The sequence below is a fragment of the Diadema antillarum genome, unplaced genomic scaffold (assembly GCF_040938485.1).
Source record: "Diadema antillarum isolate AM-2024a unplaced genomic scaffold, OU_Dant_1.0 seq00000348_RagTag, whole genome shotgun sequence".
NCBI lineage: Eukaryota > Metazoa > Echinodermata > Echinoidea > Diadematoida > Diadematidae > Diadema > Diadema antillarum.
The window spans coordinates 209803-230881 of NW_027271358.1; the positions used below are offsets into that span (position 1 = coordinate 209803).

Here is a 21079-nt window from a genome sequence, read left to right on the forward strand (position 1 = left end):
CCATTGTCATTACTCATCTCTGAATAATTCAAATTTGATATTCTACTGAGGACCTATGTTTCTTCGATTACATAATGCACCTCTTCAATATATTGCTGCAAAAGGCATAATAAAACATGACCATTGTTATATATTTAAAATGAAGCTTGAAATTCTGATAGTGTTGATATTCATGTATTTTTAGGAGTTTATCAGTTTCGAAGAGTGCATGCAGGATGAGTTTATGTCTTTATATGATCAGGTGCAGCTATCATAGAATCTGTTGAGCAGGAAAGAGAAAGATGGAAAATGAGGAATTATGAGTGAATTCGCATGCGAGCCAAATGACAATGACACTGATAAAAATTGTGACAAAGTAAATGTCACAAATATGTGGAATAATAAGAAATAAAGAAATTAATATATTATTTCAGAGAAAGAAATAACAGAGTGCATGCATGAGTATGAAAGATGAGTAAATACAAGTAATTATTACTGACTGGCACATCTTTTTCCCAAGATTTAGCGGTATCCTTCATCTTAAAACAAACATTCATAATTATTATGAAAGAAGTGAACTGAATTTGAATTAAAAATAATGTGAAAAAATGAAAAAGTAAGTTAATTAAGTAAAAAAAAAACAGTAAAAAAATATGAAACACAGTATACCGAATACATGTATTACCATAGATGTCCAAATGCAAAAGTGTTAAATAATAATATATCCACAAAAAAAGGGGGGGCAAAGAAATCTTTGGAACGATCAACCACAGCTATAATAACAATACATGCGTGTACTAAATGAAGATGAAAACAATGACAACACTCTTTTTAGAACAATTAAGAGAAACTGGCTTGTATTATCATCTTAATTATCACTAAATGTATTGTAATCATCACAACAATCATTACATGACAATTAATTTCAATTAATAAGGTTATTGTTGATAAGCAGGTATAGCCCTAATAGTATTTGTATGTAAACACATACGAAAATGAAATAGCGACGGTTCGTAAATACACGCGTATTGCACGTTACCTATTGTACAGGCCCTACAGCGCGGGTCCCACGAACCGGCGTAATACAACTTACGTCGGTTCGTGGGACCCGCGCTTAAGTACATAACCTATGGTGCGCGCAAGAAACGATGGATTTACGAACCGACGCAGTGAGTTTGAAGACAGAAATATCGTAATTTTTTTGAATTCACACTAAAATTACACTATGGATAGGAAGAATAACTTCCACTCTCATCACCCTGTCAAAATTTTCACACACAAGACAGGAAAAGTCATTGAAAACGTTGTCTAAAACTTGTGAGATCTTTAAACGCGATTTTCTCAGAACTGCATTTTCGCTCAAAAACGAAATAGCGTCGGTTCGTGGTAACACCGACGTTATGATAATTAGCAACGAATCAATTACTGCACGATGGGTTAGTAGTTCCTGTTTCAGGTTTGCAACAGCATAACGGCATGCATGGAGAGAAGGGGGACATAAAATCTCCGTATGCGCATGGAATTTTCTGCATTTTTTCTTATCAGATATAGTGGACTTATCAGATGTATCATTATGCTAATAGTTTATGAACACACATTTTGTGTGTGTGTGTGTGTGTGTGTGTGTGTGTGTGTGTGTGTGTGTGTGTGTCCCATCTGTGACTGATATTATCATACAAGTGCACTAAGAATCGCCAAAAGAGATACATTATATAAAGTAATTTTTTATTTCATTGTGTACTGTGAGCAGTAAAGGGTCAGGATCTGGTAAGGTATTAGTATGTATAAAAAGATATCAGGGTAGACATTCTGGGCTTTTTATCCTCTCAAGCATGAAGTTCATGGAGTTTAACGCATTTAGATTTGGCAGCCCTAATCGTAATTTGGATGAACGTGTGCAATCAGTGTGGATTGCCAAATTCCTAACTTACCTCAAGAGCGATGGATTGTGCCTTTATTGGTCATGTTGGATACTTAAAGACGCTCTTATAGGGGATGATTATGATGATGTTGAACATTATTATTGTTGAAAGCAAGAGATCAGTAAGTATAGATGAGTGAAGATATGGAGTACGATATTTCTTCATTTTGTCTTCCTCTTCACGTCAAGTGAAATTTTTAAGATCGCAACTGCTGATAAATATTACATGTCTGTAAAAAGAGATTTTTTTTGTCCGACATGTCTGTTCAAAATGTAGATCAGAATCAGATGTTGCGATCTTTAAAAAATCATTTGTACAGAGGGAGACAAATTGAATAGAAATCATATCCCATCATCATTGTTGTTATCTTTGTCATTATGTATTCTGTACTGCTACTTGTACCACTATGTGTCGTACGATCTTACTATTCAAATTCTATCGTTAATAAAAGCAATAAATACTCTCTCAGACCGCATTCTTTGAAAGCGTCAAATCGTGTGTGGCCTTCAATATTGATGATGATATAAATATGTTTCAATCCAATTCTCCATTCTTATGGCATTTCAATTCGCGATCACTTCTTTCACCCCTATTTCATTCTTTCGTCCACGCCCTCTTCCATCCAGCGATGTTTACCTCTTGCCACCTCCGCCAGTGTGCTACCACTACCAGTGAAGATGAGTTTCCTTAAGTCCATGTACTTTTCCCTCGCCGTTTTACGCCGTCGAACATGGGAGGGTCACGTAGGAAAACCCGTAGACGGAAAAAGAAAAAAAAAATAGTCGTCAAAGGAATTCGCACGCTTGGGCGCGCTCATTGTCGACAACCCCTACGACTTTCTGCGCTCTCATTGTTCGTGCGCAGCGAAGACGCGATGAGTAAAAGGAGAAGAACTGGGCAGGGCACACGAGCCAAGCCGAGACGCTCTCTCCACGCTCTCTACCCCTCCATTCACGGCTAAGTATTCTCTATAAAAAGGCCTATACAAGTAGCTGGTATACAAAGTGACAAATTCAACCTTTCAACCTCGCATTTTCCACATAGAAGAAGAGGGAAGGACTGAATGGCAAAGGTACCTTTGCTGTAGTAAGCTAAGAGGGGCGGTGACAAGCTATAGGGGATCGTGGTCATTTTTTGAGCAAACACGTCGGATCGTCGGCTTCTTGAAAGCATCAACGCTTTCCTCGTTGGGCTACTTCGTAAAAATCATGTGATACTCCGGGATCCCGTTTCCGTTTTTAGCGTTATGGTTTTGATATCTCTCGCCATTTGATATCTCAACGCCAACACCGACGTCGCTTTAAACTGACGCGTCTGCTACACACCTGCAGGTATGTATTTACACTGTGCTATACCAAAAAAGAGTGAATTCGTTCTTTAAAGTACCTCGAGGTCTTTGTTTGCTACTGACAGTATGGTCGTAATACGGACCAAAGGAGTTTATCTTGTTTACGAGAAAGCCCACCTAATACTTAATACATCGAAATGGTTCCGTCCTTCTGAAACAAACACTGGGCTGTTTACAGAGTGATCGAAATAATATGCAACATATTCAATTGAGATGTCAGTTATTATATAGATATTAGTACTTACGTAAAGGTAATGCCTTTTTAATTGTCAATGCGTGAACGATTGCAGTCATCAAACTTTTTTTAATTTTATGTTTGAGCAGTTTAGCTTCTTTGATTCTCTTTTCCTATTCGCATCATTCAACCGTTTTTGCTGGAGTAGTATAAAGAGGGACGAATATTTGGGTATATGTAGAGCGTCTATCTACACGTATTATGAAGATCAGTTTATATGAAGTTATACGTGCTCTTCACACTTGTGATTGCCACCTTTACTAATTTTTCTAGCACTATTATAGAAACCTGGGTATCGTCTTGAAGTGGACAACATAATCATGCAGGCAAGAGTTCCATATGTGCCCCAGCTAAAATTGACCAAAAAAAGTGATACCGTATGTACAAGTTATATGATTAAATTCAGGTGGCTTTAGGAATAGTATAGGCCAAGGGTAATGCGGACCTTGCATTCCCAGGTTAGTGGGGGTACATACAAATGTAAGTATATATCTTCATTATACATATATACAAATACTAACTAGTATTTTATCCATTTTAAGTCGCATATTCATGCAATGATAGTATGTTGTGCGTGTTGTAGTTTACTTTCTTAAAGATGGGAACAAACAACACCGATTTCCTCTGCATTATGACGGCATAAAAGCAATAAAGGACATGAAATTAATCTTACATTATTCTTTTTATCACAAAATCTTTCCGTTCCAGTCTTTGCTTGCAAAAAGTGAATAAATTTAGTTTTGAATATAATATGTACACGTAAGTGCCGCATCAATACACATAAATGCACTATACGACATGCTCAACACGTAGAGAAAAAAAAATACCCCCAGAAATAGAAATATGACATTTACTCATGTACATGTACAAGTTGTATATTGTTGGAATACTTTTGGTACCGCCCAGCTTCCTTTGTCATTGAACTATTAAAATCAATGGATGTACATTGTAAGTAAGCACTATGGCTTTGTTAAATTCACCATATTGAAAGTGTTTTCAATTTGACATGTCTAATTTAAGAAAATGAACACCGCTATCACACAAAGGAAATCAATTTCTTTTTTAAGAAAGCACTTCAAAACTTATGTTTTAGAACAAAAGGGCCTGCAGTAAGTGGATCATCGCCTGTTAGTGTTAAAAGTGAATATATACAGTACATGTATATAAGGCCCATGGGCCTTATATGCTAAAAGCGTTATACGTACAGACATCTGTTTGATACACAAGTAGATCTTCACTGTATTGTACATTATACTTCATATAAGCATGCTAAATTCAACATAATAACATACTACATTCTAAATATAAGTATAGGCCCTGTATACATTGGCATAATGATATGAATATAATAGATCTTTCAGATAAATTGATATTGATGATTCAGGTGAAGGCCGTTAGTTATTTCTCATCAAATATTATGTATTGCTAAGGGTTGCTGATTTATGACCTTTAGCACTTACAATACAACATAGCTCACACCATATGGGTTAAATGGTGCGAGATACAGAAAGACTTAATACACATTAAGAATGTAAAATAATTTTATGCATATTTCTACGTATGGCTTATACAAATGCTGAGTTCGGTGTAAAAAAAAAACCCACATTTAGTTTTGCTAAAATGCAGTAGATTTTCTTTCATTCTACTCCAGAAGACAATATAGATCAGTCACAGCGGCGAAATAAAATGCTCGTCGGTACTACATGACGTAAACCCGTATACATACATTGTAAGGATGTAAGTTCAGATATTTTTGTTCAGGCTGATAATAAAGCGGCTTGGGGAATTCTTCGTATCAAATAGGGTTACTGAAGTGTACATGTATACTAGCTAGCGTAAGCGTGTGATACGAGTGTTAGACACGTTACACATGTGCGGATGAGAAGGACATCAAAAAAGCCTTGTTAGCCTTGAAAACACAGATCCCTTTAACAAAAATATGAAGAAGAAAGGAAGGCGAGATAACCCTTGCGTTGCATTCTAACGAGTATGATATCAAAACATTTCAATGATGTTCCAAGGCCGGGATATCTGAGGAGTTCGAACCCCTCCGAACAATAATGGAGTCTCGTTTTAATAACAAAGGGAAGCTATGGGCGTTATCTGCGCATTTATAGAACAGTTGACCCTTCCTAAGACTGTACAATGTCTTCACTGACAAAAGCATGTCATTCGTGTGTCGTAAACAGGGCCTTGGGGCTTTTATCTGCTGTTTATTATAGACCACATTCGCTTATTTAAGTATCACGGAAAACGCCCTATTTCATGGAATATCTGGTTAAAGTGAGAAGCAAAAGACTTGGGCGAGTTTTAGGTGTTACAAAAAAAAAACAGCGGATGGATGATGTGTAAGAATAAGGGTTCATGAATATATTGGAAAAGGGAGATATCAGGAATTTGAAATGATGCTGTTTCAGACTGGCACAAGCAAGATTTGTTTTTCTTGTACGTGTGAGCTTTATGCTATCATGTCTTTATTTCTGCATCACAATGTAAACGAAAAGAAAAACAAAAACAAAACGAGTATGATGGTTCTGGAGTATAGGCTTACAAGATTCGATAATACACTGATAAACAAAGAATAAATACCTGTGTTAAAGCCTCTCCCATATTCCTTTTTTTCTTGAAAAAAAAAAAACCAACAAGTCGCAAATCTCATATTGCTGTTAGTATTCATAAATCTTGTTCCAGGATAAATCATGTACCTTAGTGGTTTCTTAAAGTAAAATTAGGGTCACTGTTCGTCATAATTCATAAGAAAATAAGATAACAATGCAGTTTTTCTTTCATGATTTGGTGATCTTGATCATTAAATTTACGCTTCGGTCCGATTGGATGTGGTATACATTACATTAACAAGGGATGGTGGCTGAAATCAATACGATCAATTCGTTGATATAGTGATAGCCAACCAATATCGCTATCGTTTCCAATGTAGGCCTACTTTTTATACTCGAAACTGCCTTTTTCCTCCATTTTTAGTATTCTTTGATTGTGTGTTTGTGGCGTGTTTGTGACTGTATGCGAATTAGCCATAGCTACATTATGCTCTATAATGGTGTATTGGATATACCTTTGATATGTGCATATTCTATGATTATTGGTTTGTTTAGTGTGTGGTTTTGGTGAATATTCTCAACAGGTCACAATATGTGTTGTTTTTTATCCTTTCTTCAGGAATAAGGGCTCCAATCAGAATACAAGCGCATGTTGATTCTCTAGAGATGTGTTTTGATATCATTTAGTACGCGCTGTCATGGCTTTTAATTTACCGAATGAATGAATGAACGAATGAATGAATGAATGAATGAATGAATGAATGAATGAATGAATGAATGAAAAAGGGGGACAAAGTATATAAGTTTTAAAGAATATGTATTCTGGGATCATTATTTGTGTAGGCCCCTACTAATTCAAGGTGATAAGAAACTGGTATCTTGGCCTATATTGTAAGTTAAAAGCAGATATTCATGACAAAATGTAAGTAGATGATAAGAGGTCATCCCAACAAGACCGATACCCTTGAGTCATACAGCCCATGAGTTCGACACTAGGCAAATAAAGCCCATGAGACCGACACTAGGTAAAACCAGCCCACGAGTTCGATAGATACAACACGGGGTTTAATGTGTCGGTCTCGTGGGCCTTGTTTGCTTAGTGTCGAACTCATGGGCTGTATGATTCGTGGGCTGTATACTTAAGTAACTCGTAGGCTGTATGACCCGTGGGTGTTAGTCTCCTGACGTGCACCCAATAATATTACGGACTTCAACATAGATGTATATTGCCACGATGTTTGAGACGCACCTTACAGTATTGACGACAAGAATTTCATATATTACTGGTATTATTTCTGGAACTGGAAAACCACTATGGCACTCAATGACGTATATCACCAAAATGTTCTTCTTTTCACCCGAATTCTAGATTTCAGAGTAAAAAGATGCTTTATAATTTTGTCGAAAACAACGCTTGTATACCTCTAATACACCGGTTTTCAGCTAAACCAGTCGAAATCACAAAAAGCGTGACTATTCATCTTCCCGTTGTTGTTAGAATCCTCTACCAACTAAAAATGGGAGCTAAAGATTAGCATCATAAGTTGCACTTGCCACTTGGCGCTCAAAAAAACAGAAACTGCCCGCTATAGCTTAAGTACGACTGAAGAAGGCACTCTCTGTGGTGTAGGCCTCTACACCTTTTGCGAATGAAAGTATCAAGCAGTGCTAAATAGTCTACAAATCAATTTCTGAAGAGCCATTGTCCTGCTTGAAAAGCACGTCACCTAAAATGGTCGGAAAAATAAGGAAAAGAGACACTCTCGCACAATCGGAGGAATGTTTACGAAAGGGCGTTCAATAAAACACGGCTTGTTTGGCTCGCTCGTTCTCAATAGCTGATCGCTCGGGACACACGCAGCACAACGGTAGGCTTTTATAACAATACACAAGCAAGCGGTGAAATGCCCGACGCACAGCGATGCATGGGCGCCACTATTGCTTTGTCAATGCATATTACACTAGTAATCTGCAGTCCAGAGCAATGGACGGCTTTCCAGTTAAAAAAAAAAAAAGCTATAGGACTACTGAAAGTGTCACTTTCTAACATGTTTGATTACCTAACATCCGTATTTAGTACTTTAATGCACCGGTGAGCATGCAACGTACTGTATGTGTTAAATACAACTGTACTGTAAAATGAAGAATCACTCTTGGTTCTAGCTTCTTTGATTCAGAACACAATTTGTCTGACTTGTTGATCTTTCTCAGCTATTTTTTTTTCTTTTCATATTGAAATCGAAGTAGGGAGATCTAAAGTTTTTCTGCCGTAGCTCTTTCTCGTCATCATTGTTATTCCTTCCTTGCTTATGAATGTATCAGCATGTTCATCATTTTGGAAGAGAATTGCTAGCAATAATATCAAGACTCCCTTTAACAGATCCTATATTTATACTCTGAAATTCATTGCATTTACATGGACACGCTGGTCGCTTTTTATGCGTAACAAGACTAGTCAGAACATGAAATCTTTAAACTTTCAGTCAAGACGTATCCAAACAAGAAAATGTTATTCCTTTTTTACCTTCACCGCATTCAACAGTTTCTAAACAATGCAGATTTAGAGCTTTGGCGTTGAAAGGCTTTTGTCATTTTTGTTTCTCGATTGCCATGATGTTATCCATCCCCATACTGATGGAGATTTTTACATCTGTATCAGCGTATTTTTTAGGCCTCGTTTGTATTCATCCGCTCTTTTTTTCTTTCTTTTTTCGTAAATTTCATATTTTTCAGTTGCACCCCCATATCTCAAATTTTACCGTATCTCCTTGTGCGCGATATAAAACAAATTAGAAGTTTTTGTATATAGGAAGATGAATGAAATATAAAAAAGGTTAAACACCCCAACCCCCCTAAAAAAAACAAAAAAAAAAACGGAGGATCGATTTTAGCTTGTTCAAGCCTGAATAAAAAGGCAACAAGGCTACAGCGAATCTTGATTTTAAAGATACAAGTATTTAACCCTTACCCTAACACCCCTATGCACTGTACAATGAAAATTATACGTCAGAATGTTCGATATTATGTTAGTTGGGTTATCGTGGACACTGTACAGTGTCTCAACTTGCCTCTCAGTCTCCCCAGTCATCTTATTGGTCGATTGTGTTGCCATGGTTACAGATCGTCTATTGGGCCGAGGATGGAGAAAGAGCAGCAATATGAATCCAAAACCACCAATGAGATCGCGAGTAGAGGGTATCTTGAGGTCGAGGAGACGCGGATGGTAACCTATGCGCACGTATTCAACGGAATCTTGTTTGTGAGTACCTTTTACCACATTTCTATGGACTTTATCTTGAACTACAATTATACAGGCCCGAATATTCACGAAGGTGGTACAATTGAAACCATGGTTTAAATCATGGACAAAGACCGTAATTTTGTATGGGGAGCCAAGTGTCGCATGGCCTATTTCGTTACGAAATCAGTCATTTCGTCGACGAAACGACGATTTCGTTACAGAAATGATCATTTCGTCGACGAAATGTTAACATATCGTAAACGAAATGAACATTTCGTCGACGAAATGACTGATTCCGTAACGAAATAGGCCATGGGACACTTGGCGCCCCATATAAAACTGCAGTCTTTGTCCATGGTTTCAACCATGGTTTCAATAATTAAAACCATGGTTGTGATTATAATTGTACCACCTTCGAGAATTCGGGCCATAAAGTTTTATCGATTAATCATTCATGATAGACTCGCAATGGGCATGATAGGGTCCTGTATTATGACAGCGTGACAAAGGTGCCAAGCTGAAATCTACACGTAGATAGAAGACTACTTAGAGAACACAATTTCAGCCGTTCAATCATTTACATGCATGGTACTCTATATAGAGGGAGCACTTTAGTTATCGAAACAAATGGATACCATCAAAATATGATGTTATTGCTAAGATTAGTGTCATATTCAAACCGTCTTTTTTCAAATCAAATCCCATGAATGAGCGCATTTTACCTTCTGCTGTGTCAACAAAAATCGACAAAATTTAGAATTGATAATTTCCCGCATTGTTCTAGCTGACTCTAACGTAAGGCTAATAAGCTAATGTGTAAATTCAAATATATATTTTTGATATGAATTTTGCTTGCATCGTCATGGTAACGTCAAAGTGAAATATACCACAATTTGTATTATATTGAATCATTATAATGAAATCGACATTTCTCCCCAAACCGCACCTTCCTGTTGTTTTTAAGGAAGAAGAGAAAGAGAGAAAAGAATGGGGCCCTATATATCAAATAATTTGCCCCAAATTTGCAGCTTCCTCCTTTGGCCCTTGTCCATCCACCCTCTCTTACCCCTAAAATTCCTCCTCCACCCCCTCGGTCCCTCCTGCCCCATCCATAGTTTGCTGGTCTCGGAGCAATCGCTATCTCACTATGGGTGTGGATCGAAATCTCGTGGTTCGACTCCCGCGATGGTATCATCGACCTCATGGGCCCGCTCTACTACGTGTCCAACTTCACACCGGTTGCCGAAGGGGGCGTCCTGTTCTTCGTCGTCATGATCGGAGCAGTGGGTCTCTGCTCCCGTTCCCGTTGTACGCTCGTATGGGTAAGAATATCAACCGGCGGATTTTAAAATGCGATTGACAATCGGGGTCGATTCAGTGATGTATACCTGTTTATTGAAGGAGGGGACGTGTGTAGAGCAGTTTGCACTCGAGAAGCGAGAAGTCAATCAAGAAAATTACCGAAGACGATGTACTAGTAATATTTACACGAATCATTGCGAAAGGCGTATGTGGAAATTAGTTGTAACTCAAAGAAGCGAAACATTCGAAGGCTTGTGTGCAAATACTATGCACTGACGTCAACCCAATAAAGACGCTTGCCTTCTTCATTACGCCACAGCAAGCCTTTGATATCTATTTCGTTTTTTCTCCTTTCTACACAGTATTTTGGCCTGCTGTTGCTACTCTGTGCTGTGTCGCTGGTTCTTGCAATAATCTCCCTGACTCTCTTCTTTGAGGTAAGATTCACCGATCAATGTAGAGGCCCTTAATTTACAACAGAAGTTCACCAGTCCAAATGAAACCGTTCATACGATTTTTTTTTCGACAGTATCGGGAAATAAAAGAATGTATTTCGGATGTTTTCCATGTCTCACTTCATTAGTTCCAATCATACAGCCATATACAAGTAGGCCTGTAAACCATCCGCTGTACGATAAGTATTCAAGTTGTTTCCCTGTCACAGTGCACTCCCGTTATAATGAACACGGTTATAACGAAATTCCGGTTACAACAAAGTACAAATTCAGGCCGCAACATTATCCATTTTATGTATTTTTATTGTTTATTTGTTCGGTTATAACGAAATTTCGATATAACGAAAGAAAACTGCCGGTCCCGAGGACTTCGTTATAACGGGAGTCCACTGTAATTATCAGAGAGAGAGAGAGAGAGAGTGTGTGTGTGTGTGTGTGTATGTGTATCTGCATGCACGGGTGAACTTATAAAGAGATGAAATTACAGATAGACGGTGAACGAAAACCGGAAAAGTCTTTAGATCGATTGAAATGCAAGTGCTGACTTAATCATTTTTTCTTCTTCTCCTTTGCCTTCCATTTCGTTTTCTTCTTCACGATCTCAGTTGACGGACACGATAAAATCGTCTATGCTGTCTAGAATACGGGATCACTATGATACTCAGGGCCATGAAACCACCACGAAATACATAGACGATATTCAAATAGAAGTGAGTATTGAAATACAGTCTCCACATACCTAGACCTTCCCCTCACACTTCAGTTCACATGCATACAAAAAAAAGTCATGTACTTGTTACGTATATTATACTCTTGCAGGCCTGACTGCAGAATTCTTCCCTTTGGATACGAATATCTGGACGGAATTAAACCAATATTGTATGTTGCCAAAATAAGAAAATGTTTCCAAAAGAAAAGGTAGTATTTCACATAATCAAGTGGTAACTCAGCAAAGCACTCGACGACCAGTCCTTTAGAGCCACATGGTATAACTACTATATGTTCATAGATTAATGACGATATCCAGTAGGGTCCCCTAACTTTTTATACAGTGGGCCTACATCACAGTGGATACTGGATTACATGTATTTTTTAATCTTATTTGTCTGCCCATCACCTTCCTTTTCTTTTCTTTTTTCTTTAATTGTTCAACACCCAAAGCTTATACGCTTTGCTGCTTTCACAGTGTTTCTCTCGTTAATGTTTTGATTGTTTGAGTTAGCTAAAGATTCAATTGAGTGTCATATTTCTATTTGCACTTCTACATTTCAGTAGACGTATTTCTGCTACGGGTTATCAGCTGTTATTCATACCCTACCCTCAATCGACTCTGTGTAACCTTCGTCAAGTATAAATGTCATACTTCTAAGTGTTAATATAGCATCTCTTTTTTTGTGTCTTCTAAAGTTCCAATGCTGCGGATCGACAAGCTATTCCGACTGGGCGTCCTCCCAGTGGTACCAAAACCAAAACAACTCAAGAGCCCGGGGTGCCGACGTCCCCCGCATTCCTTCGTCTTGCTGCGTTCAGGAAAACATCACGTTGACGTCGACGTCCTCCTCATCGTCATCTTCGACATCGCCATCGTCAATGGAGCCGATTTTTGTCAACGAAACAGCGTGTATGCTCGGCGTTGGTGATGATGGGACGTTGCCGAACATGTACATGTATTCTAGGGTAGGTCATACGTCAGGGAGAAAAGTGAATTTTAGAATTTTAATTTTGATATGAATTAATGGGATTGTGTATGACGCAATGTTATACGTCGCGGTGCATATCCGACATTCAAGCAGGTGAATTCCCAAGGATTCAAGAGGACAGAAGTCCAGAAAATATTCATTTGCAAGACCATCAAGCAGAAGGAAAATTGATGCAATAAACGGCAGCCTACATAATAATCAACAGACTGGATCGGGAATTTTGAAAGTACAGTAAAGACCTGTCTTAGCGACCACCTGTCTATAGCGGCCACCTGTCGTATACGACCACTAAGAACAATTCACTCCGAGATGAAAAAAATAAAGAAATGCATGTTAAAAACCTGTTTATGAAATAGCGGTCACCTGTCTTTCACGACCGCTTTTTTCCTGTCCCTTGGGTGGCCGCTAGACAGGTTTGACTGTATAAGAGTTATGATAATGTCTCTTTCAGAAGGCTCATGATGTATTATTTTCCTCTACAGCCGAACACTTGGTCTCAAATATACTCAGTACTACATAGTCTTTGAGAAAATGTGTGCGACAACGTAAATCCCTCTACATAAAAATGATGTTGGTGTCTTCTACCCTTCCAGGGTTGCCATCAGTACATCAAAGACCCAATCGATGTCCAGATCCTCACTCTCGCCATCCTCGGCATCGCCCTCTTCATCGTTCAGGTACGTCGTCTTTAGTGTTGGGCTCTTCCTCCAGGCAGCGCACATCTGAATCATGAATTCTCCAGAGAAGCGATTCAAAATAAATAAATGAAGAGTATTCTCGTTAAATGCATGACAGACATGACAGAGTTCTTTCGATTTATGTTTTTGATTTAAAATGAACCACTGTGTGCCACTTCAGTGTAGAAATTTTGAGGACCGCTTCACTGTATCTCTACACCGAAATCGATTGTTATAGCGTCGATCGAAACACAAACTTTGTGTCTGTTTCTGCGTAAGTTTACGCTGTTCTGCAATATCCCTATGGTCCAAGCTCGTGAGATGAAATTAATTTTCTAGACTAAGTCGTCGTTAAGCCGGGCTTATTCATGTAAAAAAAAATGTAGGCCTACTGCTCGTTTGGGCACGGTTTGAATTAAAATCCATTTTGACATCGTTTTTAAAAAGTATATTATTTGTTCGTTTAAACGTACTCACTCACACACACACACACACACACACACACACAAACAAACAGCAACACTAATTGGTATACACTGTGTACTTCTTTTTTCTTTCCCTTTGGTCCAGTCCGTGTGCGTTGGCGTGCTCATAAACCTCTTCAAGAAGATGGGGCCGCAGTCGCCGGCGCAGATGAATTTCCAGGAATCGGACACGGCCCGTCAGACCCTGGACAAACTCGACTACTGGCTCGATCGCGAGACCGAGGAGATCAAGCGACAGAGCGCCCAGAGAAAGAAGGCACTTCGGAAGAGCATAAAGTCTTTGACAGAGAAGACGTAGCAATCCGCTTCTATCTCGCAGGGACACGAATTTCTTCGCGTGGGACTATTAAACATTCTCAACATGGTTGTCCCGATGTCCAGTTCACGTCTGTCTGTGAAATCCACTGATTGGAAACGATATGCAGATATCATTGGTCTGCGTGTCGCCTTTTTTGTCATCTCATCGAAATTTATCTCGCTGATGAGGACACTTTTGGACTTTATACCCAGGCCTAGGCCTAGACCCTCGATGTCTACAAAGAAATTGCTGCAAATTTACCAACACGATCGCTGTGTAAGCGGTTTAGACATGCTCGTAGACGGTCCTGTCTATTTTTGACAAACACTTGCCCCATTTGCATAATGCAAGTGGTTCGAGAACTTGCTCTGACATTTATAATGTCACTGAATGCCGGTGAATGAGAGCACTTGGGTAAAGTAGGCCTACTAATGAAACGTTACTGACTGCAAATCGGACCATGTCACAAATTACATTGTCTGGTGGACTTCAGATAATGTGAGGATTATTTTCTACCTGTATTCTTACTAGTATCTGAATGCGCGTTATCGTTCAATGTTGTTAAAATTGCACTGAATGATTGTGCCTCTGCAGAAAATGTATACTCTAGGAGCGTACTTGTTACGTACTACGATAGAATTCCCTGCACGTCTCACAAAATATTCGGTACCAAAGTGTAAGAAGGCCTAGGCCTACTTGTATCGGAGCGCGAGCGCGCTCGCGCAAAGGGAATACTAGTACCTATGAACTTTAATTCAGTCGTCAAAAGATGGCGCTATTGATCATAAAAAGAATGCTTAGTTTCACCATTAATGTTTTATCGGGTAATCATGTATTTTGATGATTTCACTGTCACGATTTATGTTATTGCTTATGAAAAAAAAACCTAACCTGCCTTGTATTGGTTTCATCGTATACATTTTTGAAGTCTGTGATACGAGGTAGTCTTTCTCATGTGAAACATCGATTTTATCTAATATAAGTGTACTCAATTAATAAAGTTTCGTAAGTGAGAATGTGAATGGTTGTATGAAAAAAAAAGACGCACTATATGAAACTATGGGACATAGAATATGCATTGGATCATAGGAAAATGAGTACAAGGAATAATTTCAAAGCCTGTAAAAACAAGGCGATTGTAATGACATAAAACCAAATCTAAACCTTATTCATATTAATATGAACAAAAATGCACCTTGCTTGTCTTAAATTATATCGACCAATGTAACAAAATAGCACCATTTCGTTCCCTTTGTTGTTGGTCACGCTTTAACTCTCTTTGTGCCAGAAGGAAGCTGCTGCTTAGCAAACTTTGTGACGATTGCACAAATTTTAATCGCTGGCAGCCAAGGGCTTAAACAACGCTACATGGATGCATTATAACATTAGCATACAGTGTAATAATGTTGTCACTCATTTTGGGTAAGGTAAAGCAATAACTTTTTTCGATAAAACATGTATTTTATGTAATTAAAGTGAGTAAGATATACAACATCTCGCCCAGCTTGTTGCAGTATTGTCTTCAATTGTGGCGACTACTCTAGATGCATAATGCTATGTTGTTGTTGTTGTTGTTGTTGTTGTTGTTGTTGTTTTAAAAAAGGAAAAGCTAAGATCATCTTAAAACGTATCTTGTCCCAAACAATACAGACGTCAAATCAGACCACAATAAATCTTAAACAAAGCAAACATTACTATTTACATCGTTATGAAACATAGTCTCTAGGATGGAGCTCATAATACATCGTAAATGTCTCCACGAGGGTGCTTATAATGGATGTCTCCACAGGGGAGCTCATAGTGAATGTCTCCAAGAAGGAGCTCATAATAAAAAGATCAATGAATACTCTTATGACAGTATCCACGCTGATGAATTACCTGACTTTCATCAGCCAAACAGGAATAGCTACCACACATGCACACACACACACGCACACACACGCACACACACATTATTATTATTATGGAGGATCATCCCAGAGTGATATTGAAATATGGGGATCAACTTTACCAAAAACAAAGAGAAAAAACAGTTATGTGTATTGCAAGATAAAGGAAAGAAAATACAATAGCTGTCATTGATTCGAAGACAAATATAACGTCGTACTATTTCCCTCATACCAGGGTCTGCTATAGTGATCCAAATACATGTAACAGGAGGGCATTTCATGAAACATTTTGGTCTGATATTTTTCTGACAAACTGTTACAAGCTACTGAAATCTTTGCATCTGATTGGCTGAAAGCAAATTTGTCCGACAACTTTGTCGGACAAAATGCTTCATGAAATGCCCCCATTATAATGTAACCTTCTGTCCTTATTTTGTTGCTGAATATAGTCGAGCGCTGTTATACCAACTTGAAAGTTATCTTATGGGGCTTGAGGTACAGGGGCTAACGAACCCTATTTCATTTTCGGATAAACTAACTTTCGGGATAACAAACCTTATTTCATTTTTGGATTAACGAATCTTTCTAATAACAAGTCTTGTTTCATTTTAGGATTGAAGAGTGGATATATATGAATATTATGCCAAATAACTTGTGTAGGCGTATTGCTCTAAACACATTTGCATTATACTTCCAGACAAACACGAGCACAAGCCAAGCTGCTTTGGTTTCGGTGACCACAAATAATGATATCATGATACACTATCCGATATTCTAAACCCAATCACAAGAGCTGTTGTTTGCACCCACCCCCCCCCCCCCGAAAAAAACCCTTACAAAACAAAACAAAACAAAACATAAAAACCAGCAAACAAACAAACAAAACCGAAAAATCGCACATGCAACAACAATCACAAAATCATGGCCGCGATGTAAAAAAATCCCAGGGGGGGGGGGGGGGACATTGCAAGACTCATGGGGAAAAGGTAGAGTGGGCGTAGTTCAAGACCAAAACAACAACAACAAAAACATTTTGTTCAAATCATGGTATGTATAATGGTATATGTCACAATACAGGACAAGAATTGACTCTTCACTCTAGTGCCCATCAGAACGCAACCCTATACGTAAATAAACTTACCGATCAGGAGGGGGTGTAGAAAACAGTAGGGGAAAAATGTACAAACATTGACATTAGCCGCGGTCACACCGAGTGGCAATAAGTCTTCCATGCAGGGTAGTCGCGGCCAAAATGTGAGATCCATCCTGCGATTGTATTATTCTAGAAGTGCGCCCTCAACGTTGCCATCCACTCGCTGTCAAGCTGTAACATTATCAATTCGCGAGAAAATTTATTTCATGCCGCGAATGTATCACGTTTTACGGTAGTTGGAGCGATGCTCAGCCGGGAATATGAATAATTATGCTTTAGGATTAGGGTTAGAGTTTACTCAGTTTAGGATGAGGGTTAGGGTTAGGGTTTGAGTAACGTTGATCTCGGTGTCCTAGGGTAATAAACTGAGTAAACTCTAGCCCTCCTCGGCTGAGCATCGCTCCAACATATGCTTCCCTTTCAAGCTCGGGTAGAGGTCTCAACTATACACCCTCCAGCTGGCCATGAGACGGTAATAGATAATGTGTGTGCATATTTTGACTCATTAGGCGTTTTCACATTAGCCCGATGTTTCGAAATAGCGCGCTATTTTCCGACTTGGGAAGTTCAAAAATATCTCGAGCTTGGATTTTTTTCGGGCTGTTGTGAAAACGCCTTAAGTCACAGAGAGGGGTGATAATTCTTCAGAGATACGCACTAAAGATATTGATAAAAACTATGTATGATAATAGTAATACCTAAAAATTCCTATCGATGCTCAAGAGAATGTTAACAGATCGTTTAAAAAAACCACACACATTTAATCAACAAGTTAATGACATAAAGACGAATGATATGCTGGATGTATACTAACCCAGTGGCGGATCCAGAGAGGGGCGCAACCGGCGCACGCCCCCCCCCCTTTATTTGTCATTAAAAACAACAGAAATAAAAAGAAAAAAATGAAATGAAACCCGGAAGTGGCACCAGAAATATTAGTCACGCCCCCCCCCCCTTTTACAGAATTCCTGGATCCGCCCCTGCTAACCCCTCGCATTCTGAAAAAGTTTAGTTATGAGTTCCTCTTTACTAGAAAAATAAAAGTATGTAAAATTCTCTTTGTTCTTCAACATCGTTCATCGGGTAATCTTTTGAAGCCTTTTATCCAGCAAAGACGGTACATGATAGTTTGAAAATAAAAAAATGTGAAATTCGTAACTATCAAATGGATAGTCTGCTTTCCCTTAAACTTTACTAGGGTATGCAGCTAATATTTGATAATTTTGATCATGATCTTAATAATAATCGTATATTTTGGGCATCGTACTATTCAGGGGTATATTCCCCTTAAACAGGTGTGACCTATGGCGAACTATTACATAATCACATATCATTAATGGTTCTCTTATATTGCAAAACCATGAGAGGCCGAATCGAAGTAATTAACTTTGCAACCAAACTTCCCCTGCTGGATTATCTGAGAATAATTATTTTTGCCTTAAACCAACCTCTAAATCTGATGCTATGTGTGCCGATTAGTAACACTTGAAAAGGAGCTGTAATCATGTGGAGTATTGTTCAGCTAAAGGACGCAATAGAATGTCAAGCATCCAGTAGATTTATACTATTATCAAGTACAGTACATTTCACTTGTCATGAACTGGTACTGAACAAGAGAATCTATGATGCTTTGTCTTTGAAAAGCATTGTGTGCCTGAAACCACCTTAGAGCTGCAAAGGGCCTATTAGGTTGAAGTGATTTTACTTTCTAATACCTTTTGAATCCGTTTTTGCTTTGTTAACCTCCAGACGAAAGGACAGGGCGTCGAAACTGCATGGGTATAGATTATCTATCCAACTTGACATATTGCTTTGAAGGAGAAGGTCTTCTCTTGATTCTATAATGGTTTTATAAGTGCCTAGTTATACGTTTATCACCATTTTATACAACAGAGCTGTATATAGGCATATCTCGTGAATCGTATTACTAGACCAGTATCCGGACATTGAAGACAATCATCGGAAGCGACGAAAATATACACCGCTTTTTCAGAAAGATTAATACCTTATCACGTATACATTGGATTGATATCATACGCGTAATTTAAGAATAGTGATTCGTCGATCACTTCGTCGGTGTTACCACGAACCGACGCTATTTCGTTTTTGAGCGAAAATGCAGTTCTGAGAAAATCGCGTTTAAAGATCTCACAAGTTTTAGACAACGTTTTCAATGACTTTTCCTGTCTTGTGTGTGAAAATTTTGACAGGGTGATGAGAGTGGAAGTTATTCTTCCTATCCATAGTGTAATTTTAGTGTGAATTCAAAAAATTTACGATATTTCTGTCTTCAAACTCACTGCGTCGGTTCGTAAATCCATCGTTTCTTGCGCGCACCATAGGTTATGTACTTAAGCGCGGGTCCCACGAACCGACGTAAGTTGTATTACGCCGGTTCGTGGGACCCGCGCTGTAGGGCCTGTACAATAGGTAACGTGCAATACGCGTGTATTTACGAACCGTCGCTATTTCATTTTCGTATGTGTTTACATACAAATACTATTAGGGCTATACCTGCTTATCAACAATAACCTTATTAATTGAAATTAATTGTCATGTAATGATTGTTGTGATGATTACAATACATTTAGTGATAACTAAGATGATAATACAAGCCAGTTTCTCTTGATTGTTCTAAAAAGAGTGTTGTCATTGTTTTCATCTTCATTTAGTACACGCATGTATTGTTATTATAGCTGTGGTTGATCGTTCCAAAGATTTCTTTGCCCCCCCTTTTTTTGTGGATATATTATTATTTAACACTTTTGCGTTTGGACATCTATGGTAATACATGTATTCGGTATACCGTGTTTCATATTTTTTTACTGTTTTTTTTTTACTTAATTAACTTACTTTTTCATTTTTTCACATTATTTTTAATTCAAATTTAGTTCACTTCTTTCATAATAATTATGAATGTTTGTTCTAAGATGAAGGATACCGCTAAATCTTGGGAAAAAGATGTGCCAGTCAGTAATAATTACTTGTATTTACTCATCTTTCATACTCATGCATGCACTCTGTTATTTCTTTCTCTGAAATAATATATTAATTTCTTTATTTCTTATTATTCCACATATTTGTGACATTTACTTTGTCACAATTTTTATCAGTGTCATTGTCATTTGGCTCGCATGCGAATTCACTCATAATTCCTCATTTTCCATCTTTCTCTTTCCTGCTCAACAGATTCTATGATAGCTGCACCTGATCATATAAAGACATAAACTCATCCTGCATGCACTCTTCGAAACTGATAAACTCCTAAAAATACATGAATATCAACACTATCAGAATTTCAAGCTTCATTTTAAATATATAACAATGGTCATGTTTTATTATGCCTTTTGCAGCAATATATTGAAGAGGTGCATTATGTAATCGAAGAAACATAGGTCCTCAGTAGAATATCAAATTTGAATTATTCAGAGATGAGTAATGACAATGGGAAGGATAACAATTGTGGAAGAGCTCCATAAATCAATACATATCCAATGGCAAATGGAGATGGAATCAAGATTCAAGAATATGTGTAATTCAAGTTCATTATTATATCAGTTCTTGTGTGTTCACAAAAAGAGGAACACAGTTCGAACATGCACACCAAATCTTACATCGTACATTTACATCTATAGAGTGCGGACGGAACATATACAAGAGAAAGAATAACATTCTCAAATTAATATATCAAGCATAACTACATGTATGTATATGACCACACAAAGATGTTGCTGCATACAGGTTTTAAATATGCATGAAGCTTGAGAGTGCTGCAACACCCATATGCTCAGATAAAAACTTGATGTATATCATACAAAAGAGAAGAGGTACTGCATG

General features: G+C 38.1%; 1 protein-coding gene across 1 annotated transcript; it reads left to right on the forward strand.

The window, feature by feature from the left end:
• The first annotated feature begins 9181 nt into the window (after positions 1–9181).
• Positions 9182–14200, forward strand: LOC139731029 (tetraspanin-18-like). The gene is made up of 7 exons (XM_071641911.1): positions 9182–9301; positions 10399–10605; positions 10948–11022; positions 11646–11750; positions 12448–12717; positions 13334–13417; positions 13988–14200. The coding sequence occupies exons 1-7, from the start codon at positions 9182–9184 to the stop codon at positions 14198–14200; spliced, it is 1074 nt and encodes a 357-aa protein (XP_071498012.1).
• Positions 14201–21079: the final 6879 nt, after the last annotated feature.